At 44.0% G+C, this 13,836-nt stretch overlaps 1 protein-coding gene across 7 annotated transcripts in view; it reads left to right on the top strand.

Annotated features, from left to right (window-relative positions):
* The window catches only part of PUM1 (pumilio RNA binding family member 1), a 134,380-nt gene that overhangs the window by 106,154 nt on the left and 14,390 nt on the right, over nucleotides 1-13,836 (top strand). For all 7 annotated transcript variants that reach the window (XM_084652398.1, XM_084652402.1, XM_084652401.1 and 4 more), the window contains 3 exons: nucleotides 1,232-1,375; nucleotides 2,572-2,868; nucleotides 3,664-3,900. In XM_084652398.1, coding sequence (XP_084508524.1) covers nucleotides 1,232-1,375; nucleotides 2,572-2,868; nucleotides 3,664-3,900 — 678 coding nt within the window. The remainder of the gene's footprint in view (nucleotides 1-1,231; nucleotides 1,376-2,571; nucleotides 2,869-3,663; nucleotides 3,901-13,836) is intronic.

The following is a 13,836-nucleotide window of genomic DNA, read 5'->3' as shown; positions in this document are numbered from 1 at the left end:
TAATAATTACAATGAATTAAGTTGTCTAATGTGGTTTGTCACAACTGTTTCTGTTTGTACCATGGAAGCCAATGAGGAAGATGGTCACGATCAGCTGAGAATTTAGTCTTCCACTGTATTGGGTCTTTTGTGGAGCCTGGGTAGGCTGACATCTTTCTTCCTCAGCAACCTACATCATCACTTCCCAATAGTTGTTCCTGTGGGGGCACATGCAGGCAGCCTCGCTGTCCAGAACACCAAGGTCTGCAGAAGATGAGCTCCCATAACATTAGCTGTGACCCACAAGACTGTTACAAACTCTCTTGTCCTATAAACTGCAGTATTGTAAAGTATACAGGCCATTATTGGCATGCTAAAGGGATATAAGTATGTCTGGTTGGTCAGAGTTAGGTTAAGTGAATGTTCTATAACTTGTCAGCCTGAAGTCTCTTGCTTGGGAATTCCATATGGGTATAGGCCTTCATATGACTTTGAGTGTAACTGTAGAAGGCTTTATTTTGATTATAGAGTGAAAGGGAACATGCATGTTGCAAGGTGTGTTTGATTTATAGGTAGCCTCAAATTGGGCATTATTAATACTACTTGGGCCAAATTTTCAAAAGGGCTCAGCCTCCATTGAGAAATGTTAAGCACTTCTGAAAATCTAGTTACTTGGGTGAGGCATCTAAATGGGAGTTGCCCTTTCTTGACAATCTGGCCCTTGACTTTGGGAGGGCAGTGATTGACAATGTGTATCAGCAGCCCCTCTTCGTGATCAGATGTTGGGATGTTCTGCGTCAGCCAAGCTTTATAATGGCGTGTTCGTGTGTGTGCACAAATGGTGTAGTAAAGTGGTATAGCTGCCCCCGCCCTCACCAGTATGGACACCGGTGGTGTGGTATCAAAGGCACCTTACACGTGTATAGCTTATTCCTGTAAGGGAAGGGAAATAAGTTGTGCTGGTAGGACTCCTTTAGTGTGAACTCAGCACGTTTGAGTTTGCACGTGCAGCATCCACATGGAGGAGTTACAGCTCAGCACTTCAGTGCACACAGCTATTTACGCCCCCTTAGTCTGAACTGTGGAACAGTGTACACATGCAGAAGCAGAATTTATGCAATTTTTCACCTATTTACATTTGAAAATGTCCTGTAGCTGTAATCAGAGCTTCTCTTGAAATAATCTGAAATGTCAGTAGCTCCTGGTGGTAGATGGCTTAGTTGCATATGTTAATTTGTCTCTGTATTCTTAGGTTATCCTATGCTGGCTCCTGCAGCATACTATGACCAAACGGGTGCCCTGGTGGTGAATGCAGGGGCTAGGAATGGCTTGGGGGCCCCTGTGCGTTTGGTAGCCCCTGCTCCTGTCATCATCAGTTCCTCAGCAGCGCAAGCAGGTAAGTTCCAGATAGCTAGAAACATGTGAAAATCTGTCCCGTCCATGTGGAAGACGGGGACAATTCTGTGAATGATGATTGTGCACTCTGCTGAAGATGTTCTGGCAATGATGACACACTTGCCCTCACTGAGATCCATTACAGGGATTGCTGCTGAGAACTTTCTCTGTACTCTGTGGGCTGAGCCTCAAAATACGTAACTGAAGAGTGAGCATAGAATAGCCTTTGGCACCACTTTGCAAAATTCTGATATCAGCAGTACCTGGGGGCACCTACTAAAATGAAGATTTTGAAACAGTTTCCATTATAATAATTTACCATGCTCAGTCACCTTTTTTAACTGAAATTTCCCAGGGTTATTTTTTGGATTACTGTGTTTGGGGGTTTTTTATTAGGATATTTTGGGAGGTGTTATGGGGAGGTTTGAGCCAGATCTCTTCATACAGCTTTAAATGATCGAAGAGTGGAAGGAAACGTTCCCTAATCATAAAATAACTCATTTCTAAAGGAAACTCTCAGCATTAATGTTGTGTTAACAACGTTGGCTAATGTTACTTAATACCTTAGATAATTAAAAATCAAAATCATTTTGATTGTCAGATCCTTAGTACTACATGTTTGGGGTTTCACGCATGTCAGGGGAATATTATTTGTTTTTATTGGATGTTTTTAATTAGGTGGACATATGTCTATTGGCCGTCAGTTTTTACAGAATTTAAATTTAATTCAAGCTACAGTTGTCCCTTTAAAATTTAGCTTGGAAGCAGATTGGGTTTGCTTTGGCTACCGTTTGCTTAATCCTCCACAAATGGTGATTATCTTGAAAAAGAGAGACACCCAAATACAGTGACCAGGTGTCACAGACCTATGAGGGGATACTGTTGCAGGCCAGCAAATGAGCAAGACACTGACAAACTATCTGGAAAAAAGAAACATTCAGTGTTCGTAGCACAACTGAAGTGATCTCAAACCATAGCTGTGTAACAAGAGACAGAAGATCAACACAAGGCCTGTGCAGCACTGCGTGCTGCTTAAGTGGAAAATGTGTATGTTTTATGACAACTCCCTGCATAGGAGAGAGTATCACCCAGAGGGAAGAGTAGTAAATAAAATCAGTAGTAAATAAATGATACCTGCTAGTTCTAAGTCCCAACATGGATTGTTTTAGACTATATTGTTTAATTGCTTTTCTACAGCGGTTGCAGCAGCTGCAGCTTCAGCCAATGGTGCAGCTGGTGGTCTGGCAGGAACAACAAATGGACCATTTCGCCCTCTAGGAACTCAGCAGCCTCAACCCCAACCCCAGCAGCAGCCCACCAACAACCTGGCATCCAGCTCATTTTATGGCAACAACTCTCTGAGCAGCAATTCCCAGAGCAGCTCACTCTTTTCTCAGGGCTCCGCCCAGGCTGCCAACACTTCCCTTGGCTTTGGAAGCAGCAGCTCTCTCGGTGCCACGCTGGGATCTGCTCTGGGAGGTTTTGGAACTGCAGGTAGGCATGTTAGCTGGTCTGTTGGAGATGGAACAGCTCGGAACAAGCTGAATGTGCTTGTTGAGTATCAATTAGAGAAGGCCCAGGCTGATACAACCCTTCTTTTTTAGGGCTTATGCCAACTGACTGCCATGGGCTAGATAGAAATTTCCCTTATTAGACAGGTTCTAATTGTGTCTTTACAGGGTTCTTTTACCTTCCTCCAAAGCATCTGGTATTGTTCGCTCTGAGAAAGGAATTTGAGCTAGATGGAGGCTTGATCTGATCCAATCTGGCAATTCCTGTGTTAATACTGTAATGCTCTTTCGGGGAAGTTCTTCATCATCCTGTTGCCCATGAGGCTGACCTCTCCCGTGGCTGAACAATGTTTCCATCCACAGCCCATCCATGCCTGATGGTCCGAATAGACTCAGTCAAGGGTGACACAAACCCTCATCACCTGAGGCTGAACAAGCTACATTGTTGGGCCCCTACTAATTCCAAGAGCTGTCAGTGTTTTTCTGTAAAATCCTTTTTCATGGGTAGTGTATTAGAGATATTAGATCAACAAATTCTATTAAACAAACTTGGCATTGGGCCAAGCAGCCTCTTTGCATTGATGGAAACAGTTCTAGGGACTGATTGTGCCAGGAGGTGCATATACACAATTCCCATTAACTTATGAAAAGAGGAGTCCTGTGCCAAGCAGTTAAAGTGGACACAGGTGCATTTTTCTGTTTATTACATACTTCTCAACACTCCCATCACCCTGAATGGTTTGTAAATTTCATTTAGTTTTATTCTCTCCCATTTCAGTTGCAAACTCTAACACTGGCAGTGGCTCCCGCCGAGACTCCCTTACAGGGAGCAGTGACCTGTACAAGAGGACATCCAGCAGTTTGACGCCTATTGGACACAGTTTTTATAATGGCCTTGGATTTTCCTCCTCTCCTGGGCCTGTTGGTATGCCTCTTCCTAGTCAAGGACCTGGCCATTCGCAGACTCCCCCACCTTCCTTATCTTCACATGGATCCTCTTCAAGCTTAAACCTGGGTAAGGAATATTATCCCAACATGGAAATAATTACTGGTGAGCTCTTTCTCCATGCTGAGAATTAAACTACTGTTTAATTATTTAGGTAAGATAAGCACACTCTGGGAATCATCCACACCTGGTATTTTTATGGCAGACCTGCTACTTTCACACACCAGACAGAACTCTGAACGGAGAGTTGAAAGAGCTGGGTTCTAATCCTGGCTTTTCCAGTGATTCACGCTCATTTTATGCAAGTTTCGGTGTCCCAGTTTCCTGTCTCTAAACTGTGGGTAATACTCAACTCCCTTCCTAAAGCATTTTGAGTGCATGGAAGAAAAGCACAATAAAAGTGTCCAGCATTATTTATTTAAAAAAAAAAAAAAAGAGCAGGTAGGCTTGACCCATAACCTTTTTAGATGTTTTAAGCTATCCTTTAACCTGTAGGTTAAAGATTTTTGAATAAGGAATTAGTAGGTTAAGGCAATCTGATAGTTTATACCAAACGTAGCAATTTCCAGAGCAGCATTAGTTTTATGCTGTGTTAGGTGTAGCTGTTCAGTTGATGAAAATTTCACATTGATGTGGCCTATCAAAAGAAAATTCATAGTTGGACGTTGAGTTTAGTATATTGCTATATGAAGACATCCCTGGCCAACCAGGACTTAAATAATTTGTAAGAAATGTCATTAAAAACAACTAGCCTTTTTAAATTGTTCTTAGAAAAGATTGAAATGAAATGAGTTGTAGACATTGAATGTACAAAAATATATAGAAAATTGTTGGACTAAAATTCATAATAATATACTAAACTAATGCATGTGTTCATATGTGAATGATGGGCTTGTAAGCACTGCCTTCCCACATGAGAGAATTCACTCCTCTAGAGTGATTCAGGGGGACTGGTAACTAACTGGTTTTTCATTATAATGTGTTGTACAAAATAGGAAATTATTCAATATTCAGGTTATTACCTTGTTTTTGACTCTTCATATGAACACACATCCAGATTGGCAAATCTCCTAAATATTTAGAACAGATCTCCCATTACAGGCACCTTTCAACACCAGGGTGTTGAAATTAAGTGACCACCTTCCACGAGTCTATCATGCATATCTCCTACTTGTAATTTAGTTTGTGTGTATCAGCGTGTAGCACATTCCTGGTCTACATGAGCATTGTATTCAGTATTTAATGGCATATCAGTGTAGAATGTAAGATTTTGGGTGCAGTGGGGTTATGATACAGTAGCCCTGAAGGTGAGTTTTGATGTGAGAGAGAGGAGTTGGTGTAACCTGGAGCTTTTCAGGGGTTGAATATATTTGGAAAGTTTGTAGATTTTATTTTGTATAGTTGGGTGCTCATCAGACTGAAGCTAAATGTCCCACAGTAAAATCAGTACAAAACATTAAAATAGGAGCTAAAGATCGACTGTCTAGAAACAGAGTCTGACGCAAGGGCAGATTTAAGAGCAGTTCCCTTGCAGATAATTGCTCTCCCTGCCTATGGCTGTTCTCAATAACGTTTGTTTGTTAGCCATTTAGATTTTTTTAATTTGGTTTGATTTTTTTTTTTAATGCAAACTCAATTTGGGTGTTAATTAAGTGAGCTTCTTCCACAAGTCTATCGTGCAATGAGTGCAGAATGGGGCTTTGGGATTTCACGCTATAGTGAAAGCTCTCGTCATGTTCGTGAATGCCCAGTTCACTTTGAGTTTGGGGATGTTTTAATCATCATCTGATAACACTAGATTCATCATCTTGACTTAGTGCAGAGTCTGGTCTCATCCCCTTTAGAGCTTAATATTGGAACTAGTTTCTGATGGGGAGAGGAAGGAACTCTCACTCAGTGAAGATTTAAAAGACAGCTGGGCCAGTTATAAGGGATTATTAAACCACCTGTTCCTAATCAGTTTGCAAAAGAGGGATCGAAGAAACCTGGTGTAGAATAAAGTTCTACCAATGTATCAACTTGAAGAAAAGTCAAGTTCTTGCAAGCAACTTTGTTTCAGGACCACAATGAGATGGTGGTAGATAAGGTTGAGGTTTGATTTTATTTAGAATCAGCAGTCCTATTGGTTAAATGGTGTACAAGTTGTTCCAGATTTGTCCTTTATTTAGCCCTGGTCTTCAGTACAGAGTTGGGTCGAAGTAAGGTAGGTCGACCTAATTATGTCAGTGTCTACACTATAGCCTGACTCCTGCTGATGTAAGTGTCCTACTACACCAACCTAGTAACTCCACCTCCTCAAGAGGTATGGAGCCATGAAATTGACAAGAAAGCCACTCACAGTTTGGGCTGTCACCCTGGGGCAGGTGGAGGGCTCCAGTGAGAGCCCAGCTGCTCGCTGCTGGCCAGGGTCCCAGCTCCTGGCCAGTAGCCCAGGTGCACCGAAGCTCCCAGCTCCCTACTGGGAGCCCAGCTGCTGCCTGGGCTCCTGGCATAGAGCTCCCAGCTCGGAGCCCAGACAGCTGCTGTGTTCCCAGCAGGGAGCCAAGAGCCACAGGGGCTGCCGAGTTCCCAGTGGGGAGCTTCACAGAGCTAAGAGCCTTGGCTCTCAGCCCCCCGCACTGCCTCTCTTAAGTCAGCGGAAGCGCTCGTGGTGAGGACATGCACCACCAAAAGAAGAAAGTTAAGTAATTGCTGCGGTGGCTGTACGTGGACCTAACATGGGTCGACTTAAGTTTGTAGTGTAGACATGCCCTTAGCCATTTCATGGCTATGGTCTTTTAACTGGGAAGTGATGTATTCTCTATTACTGAGTGCTGTACAAACCAGGAAGATTCATCCCAGTTCTTTCAGTTGTCTGATTATATCATAGCTGTGAAATATGGTTTATATTTAACCAAGTTGGTTCTTTCTGGCATTGTAATCCTGAGAGTTATTTGGGCAGTACCAAGTACCGCGAACTGCAGATAAGCAGTTCTTGAAATAGCCTACAAAGAGAGACTGCAAGAGGGAGACCCTGAGTGAGATGATTATATCACAACTCGAAAGTACAAAATTTGCATAGGCAAGATAAATATATTATTGTAACGCTACCCTCCATGGATTTTAGTTCAGTATACATACAGTCTCTCTCCAGTAGTGTTTCTGCTGTTGCCTTAGGTTGCACAAAATATTTTTTTTCTTCTAACCTCTCAAATTCCATTGCAGAACATATTGATTCTTGCAGATATGTAGGAGAGACAGGGGTCAAATTTTGAAGTCTTAAATGTTGTGGCTCTTGGTGGAAACTTTGCTATTTAAATTCTTGTAGCACATAATGAGAGGCTATAATGTAGACATGTAATGCATGGGTGATCTCTCCTTTGCAGGGTTGGGGAAAACAGGTGCTTAGAAAGTTGTTGAATCCTTAGGGTTTTTCTTCATTTAGAGTTATTCCTGATAAACTACCCAGATTAAATCCCTGTTTGGATGCTTTTATTCCAGAATAAGGGTATCTACACAGAGAGTTAGTCAGGAGTAGATATTTTGCTTGAAATTCACACCCTACCTTAATCTGAGTTAATGGGTTTTAATGCCATGTGTTCTGCTGCAGTTAGTGGCACGCTTCAGGGCTCTGCAATAGATTGTACAAAAAGATCACCAATGAGAAGTGTTAATCAGCTGGTATGGCGTTACTGCTGGGTAATCCTGCCCTTCCTTGCAGTTTGCAAGGCATTTTGGTTTGAAAACTCCTTTTCTTTTTAAACAGGATGTAGGTGCCCTCTAGTGGACAACCACTGTATATCACCCACTAGCCCAAGTTCAGTGTCTCCCTTGGTAAGAGTCATAGCTGGCTGTTTCTCAGAGAGTTTTCTTTTCATCGCCCTTCTGCTGGGAATAGCTTTCATTCCAGCAGTTCCCCCATTCCGAGCAGCCTGGAGACCCTGCAGGTGACACAATCCCCAAGTGCTGCTTCCAGGAACAGTTAGAGCAGCATGGCTGCAACTGTCACTTTGCTGCTCCAGAGGCCTGTGCCCTCCCTTGCACAGCTCTGGAGCACCTTGAATTCACCACCTCAGTACCTCTCTGGCTGGCTCTTGAATAAAACAGTGCCATCAGATTAACACCTGAGTCCCCTCACCATGCACTGAGGAGAAACCCAGCAAAAAGTTTCTTGCCTGAAGTGGGAAGTGACTTGACTGGTTCAGCAAAGTCAGTGTTGGGATAGCTGCTTCTGTCTCAGATCTCCCCACTACCCAAAACCAGGATACAGAAGCTGTTGTCTTGCACTCCCTGTCTGTTGATTCCCTCTTACCCAAGCCAGGCATTCTGAATGAGCCATCTCTTCTCACTCCAACCCCAAATTGAGCAAGCCTCAGCCAGGCCCTCTGCCTTGCTCAAGGAGATAAAACCATCCTAAACCTGTCATTTATACGACAAGCCTGGACTCAATGCACCAGGGCTCAGACTAGAGAATTATAATGGGCCCCTCTGGCCCTAAAAGTCTGTCCAACTTAGGGATATGGTTAGGGACTATTTAGAAAAGCTGGACGTGCACAAGTCAGTGGGGCCGGATGCGTTGCATCCGAGGGTGCTAAAGGAGTTGGCAGATGTGATTGCAGAGCCATTGGCCATTATCTTTGAAAACTCATTGTGATCGCGGGAGGTCCCGGACGACTGGAAAAAGGCTAAGGTAGTGGCCATCTTTAAAAAAAGGAAGGAGGATGATCCTGGGAACTACAGGCCAGTCAGCCTCACCTCAGTCCCTGGAAAAATCATGGAGCAGGTCCTCAAGGAATCAATTCTGAAACACTTAGAGGAGAGGAAAGTGATCAGGAACAGTCAGCATGGATTCACCAAGGGCAAGTCATGCCTGACTAATCTAATTGCCTTCTATGACGAGATAACTGGCTCTGTGGATGATATGGGGAAAGCAGTGGACGTGTTGTTCCTTGACTTTAGCAAAGCTTTTGACACGGTCTCCCACAGTATTCTTGCCAGCAAGTTAAAGAAGTATGGGCTGGATGAATGGACTATAAGGTGGATAGAAAGTTGGCTAGATTGTCGGGCTCAACAGGTAGTGATCAAAGGCTCCATGTCTAGTTGGCAGCCGGTATCAAGTGGAGTGCCCCAGGGGTCGGTCCTGGGGCTGGTTTTGTTCAATATCTTCATAAATGATCTGGAGGATGGTGAGGATTGCACCCTCAGCAAGTTTGCAGATGACACTAAACTAGGAGGAGTGGTAGATACGCTGGAGGGTAGGGATAGGATAGAGAGGGCCCTAGACAAATTAGAGGATTGGGCCAAAAGAAATCTGATGAGGTTCAACAAGGACAAGTGCAGAGTCCTGCACTTGGGACGGAAGAATCCCATGCACCGCTACAGACTAGGGACCGAATGGCTCGGCAGCAGTTCTTCAGAAAAGGACCTAGGGGTTCCAATGGACGAGAAGCTGGATATGAGTCAACGATGTGCCCTTGTTGCCAAGAAGGCCAATGGCATTTTGGGCTGTATAAGTAGGGGCATTGCCAGCAGATCGAGAGACGTGATCGTTACCCTCTATTCAACATTGGTGAGGCCTCATCTGGAGTACTGTGTCCAGTTTTGGGCCCCACACTACAAGAAGGATGTGGAAAAGTTGGAAAAAGTCCGGCGGAGGGCAACAAAAATGATTAGGGGACTGGAACACATGACTTATGAGGAGAAGCTGAGAGAACTGGGATTGTTTAGTCTGCGGAAGAGAAGAATGAGAGGGGATTTGATAGCTGCTTTCAACTACCTGAAAGGGGGTTTGAAAGAGGATGTATCTAGACTGTTCTCAGTGGTAGCTGATGACAGAACAAGGAGTAATGGTCTCAAGTTGCAGTGGGGGAGATTTAGGTTGGATATTAGGAAAAAACTTTTTCACTAAGAGGGTGGTGAAACACTGGAGTGCGTTACCTAGGGAGGTGGTGGAATCTCCTTCCTTAGATATTTTTAAGGTCAGGCTTGACAAAGCCCTGGCTGGGATGATTTAGTTGGGGATTGGTCCTGCTTTGAGCAGGGGGTTGCACTAGAGGACCTCCTGAGGTCCCTTCCAACCCTGAGATTCTAGGATTCTAAGTAGCTATCAGACCTTCCCATCATATGTGTTCATCAGATGCCACTTCAGATGAAAAATGACCTTCATAGGAACTGGTTTGGGAGGGAGTACTATTAAAGCATAAATTTCCTAGATTTACCAGTAGTCAAGAAAGCCATTGGCTCACTTTCTCCCAGAATTCCTGCTCAGCTAGCCACTGTGCACATAGAAAATGAGAGCCACACCACTGGCAGAGAGATCTTCTCTCTCCTGGGGTGTGCAGGATGGGGAATTTTCATATATGCCCCTTGTATCCAGAAGAAGCTGAACAATCAAGGAGATTCTTCCCAGGGGAGTGGGAACTCAGTGAGATCATTTTCAGTTACTTGACTCCCATGGGATGTCTCTCTCAGGGAACCTCTTCACTAATTACCATGGGAAAGTGCAGTTAATTTTGTTCCCAGCACTGGCAGCTGCAAGCTTGGCTAAAGGAGGCATGCTCTTCAGGTGGGCAGCCCTACAGATGTATGCATCACTCAACCTCTTTCTCTTCCACCTCCTTGTCAGAGATGCCTTATTGGATTTTCGGGCACTGTGCTCCTCTCTGCCCCCATACTGGCTTTGCAGACTGGGTTCCACTTGGATAAGAATGTCTTTCTCTGAACCACATAGTAAAATCTTTCAGTGGTAGCCATGTTAGTCTGTATCAGCAAAAAAACTCCTAGGATTTCTTGTGGCACCTTAGAGACTAACAAATTTATTTGGGCATAAGATTTCGTGGGCTAGAACCCACTTCATCAGATGTATGAAGTAAAAGATACAGGAGCAGGTATAAATACATGAAATGATGTGGGTTGCTTTACCAAGTGTTAGGTCAGTCTAACAAGATAAATCAATTAACAGCAGGATACCAAGGGAGGAGAAATAACTTTTGAAGTGGTAAGAGAGTGGCCCATTACAGACAGTTGACAAGAAGGTGTGAGTAACAGTAGGGAGAAATTAGTATTGGGGAAATTAAGTTTAGGTTTTGTAATGACCCAACCACTCCAGTCTTTATTCAGGCCTAATCTGATGGTATCTAGTTTGCAAATTAATTCTAGTTCTGCAGCTTCACGTTGGAGTCTGTTTTTTAAGTTTTTTTGTTGAAGAATTACCACTTTGAGGTCTGTTACTGAGTGACCAGAGAGATTGAAGTGTTCTCCGACTGGTTTTTGAATGTTATGATTCCTGATGTCAGATTTGTGTCCATTTATTCTTTTGCGTAGAGACTGTCCGGTTTGGCCAATGTACATGGCAGAGGGGCAGTGTTGGCATATATCACATTTGTAGATGTGCAGGTGAACGAGCCCCGGATGTTGTGGCTGATGTCGTTAGTTCCTATGATGGTGTCCCTTGAATAGATATGTGGACAGAGTTGGCACCAGGGTTTGTAGCAAGGTTTGGTCCCTGGGCTGGTGTTTTTGTTGAGTAGTGTGTAGTTTCTGGTGAGTATTTCCTTCAGGTTGGGGGGCTGTTTGTAAGCAAGGACTGGCCTGTCTCCCAAGGTCTGTGAGAGTGAAGGGTCATCCTTCAGGATAGGTTGTAGATCTTGATGATGCGCTGGAAAGGTTTTAGTTGGGGGCTGGAGGTAATAGCTAGTGGCTTTGTTACTTTCTTTGTGGGTCCTGTCTTGTAGTAGGTGATTTCTGGGTACCCTTCTTGCTCTGTCAATCTGTTTCTTCACTTTACCAGGTGGGTATTGCAGTTTTAAGAACACTTGATAGAGATTCTGTAGGTGTTTGTCTGAGGGATCGGAGCAAATGTGGTTGTATCTTAAAGCTTGGCTGTAGACAATGGATCGTGTGATGTGGTCTAGATGAAAGCTGGAGGCATGTAGGTAAGTATAGCAGTCAGTAGGTTTCCGGTATAGGGTGGTGGTGATGTGACCATCGCTTATTAGCACTGTAGTGTCTAGGAAGTAAAAAGAAAAGGAGTACTTGTGGCACCTTAGAGACTAACTGGTTACAGAGAATACAGACTAACACGGCTGTTACTCTGAAACCTGTCTAGGAAGTGGATCTCTTGTGTGGACTGGTCCAGGCTGAGGTTGATGGTAGGGTGGAAATCATTGAAATCTTGGTGGAATTCCTCAAGGGCCTCCTTCCCATGGGTCCAGATGATGAAGATGTCGTCAATGTAGCGCAAGTAGAGTAGGGGCATAAGGGGACGAGAGTTGAGGAAGCGTTGTTCTAAGTCAGCCATAAAAATGTTGGCATATTGAGGGGCCATGCGGGTACCCATAGCAGTGCCGCTGACTTAAATGTATAAATTGTCCCCAAATCTGAAATAGTTGTGGGTGAGGTCAAAGTCACAAAGTGCAGCCACCAGGTTTGCCATGATGCTATCGGGGATGCTATTCTTGACGGCTTGTAGTCCATCTTTGTGTGGGATGTTGGTGTAGAGGGCATCTACATCCATAGTGGCCAGGATGGTGTTACAGGAAAATCACCGATGGATTGAAGTTTCCTCAGGAAGTCAGTGGTGTCTCGAAGATAGCTGGGAGTGCTGGTAGCATAGGGCCTGAGGAGAGGGTCCACATAGCCAGACAATCCTGCTGTCAGAGAGCCAATGCCTGAGATGATGGGGCGTCCAGGATTTCCAGGTTTATGGATCTTGGATAGCAGGTAGAATACCCCAGGTCGGGGCTCTAGGGGTGTGTCTGTGCAGATTTGTTCCTGTGCTTCTTTAGGGAGTTTCTTGAGCAGATGGTGTAGTTTCAGCTGTCTGTAATGGGCCACTCCCTCACCACTTCAAAAGTTATTGGTACCCTGCTGTTAATTGATTTATCTCGTTAGACTGACCTAACACTTGGTAAAGTAACCCACATCCTTTCATATATTTATACCTGCTCCTGTATCTTTTACTCCATGCATCCGGTGAAGTGGGCTCTAGCCCACGAACGCTTCTGCCCAACTACATTCGTTCCTCTCCAAGGTGCCACAAGGACTCCTTTTTTTTTTTTCTTAATAGTAAAATCTTGTTCCTCAAGATGAGTTGCAACAGCTGTCCACTAGAGGGAGCCTGGGTCCTGTATATCAGTGTTTCTCAATGACTGGTCCGTGAGCTCTCCCTGACTCAGTTTAGGAAGCTGGTCCCTAGTATCAAAAGGGTTGAGAAACACTACTGTATGTAAAGGGGAAAAGTCTTCAGCGAAGCTGAGGGGGTGCAGGACCGGGCGAGTTTGTAACAGTTGATGGAACTTTGTGAGAAATTACAGTTATGGATAAAGAAACGGTGTTTGGGTTTTTTAAGTGACTTTCCATCCACCTGTGCATCCCCTAAATGTAGTATGAATCCTAAACTCTTCCCCACTTCTCCTAACAGGAAGATGATCATTTGGGGCTACTTTTGAAAGCTTTTCAATAATTATATTTGCTCACCGAGGTTTCCCAGCGAAACATATATTGAAGGGACAGTAGGACTCCCTTTAACCAATAAGAGGTAAAATTGCTAACTGAAAGACTGTAGTGGAAAATAAATAATTCTGTTTCTTTTGTGCATTTGGCAGCTCATTGTGTTGAATTTCACTGTTTTCTTGTGTTTATTTTGAGTGAGTCGTTTCACGCGACGACAGAGGAAAGAAAAACATTGGAAAATTAGGAAAATATGATTGAAAAACCACACAAGTTGACAGGGAGACTTGGCGCAGATGTATCTGAAACACTTCTAATGCACCTGAGGATCCCTTTAAAGTTGTAAAAGTAGCTTTGGGAGCCTGTCTTGTCCTGGGGGAGACAGTCCAAGATGGGCCAGCCACACTGTTGCAACTTTAAAAGCTGCTAAATTCCTATTGCATTAGCAAGGACTGCCACTTGTGGAAATACAGATGTTACCCTTTCACACTTGTACATATTACTACACTACATCCTTAAAAGGGACTTTAAAGTACAGGGTGGGCCCTGGATGGGCTAGGAGAGTCAGAAAGGGAT

Source organism: Lepidochelys olivacea (assembly GCF_965140295.1).
Source record: "Lepidochelys olivacea isolate rLepOli2 genome assembly, chromosome: 19".
Classification (NCBI taxonomy): Eukaryota; Metazoa; Chordata; order Testudines; family Cheloniidae; genus Lepidochelys; species Lepidochelys olivacea.
Note: the sequence above shows the minus strand (reverse complement) of the source record. Positions and strands in the feature narration are given on the sequence as shown.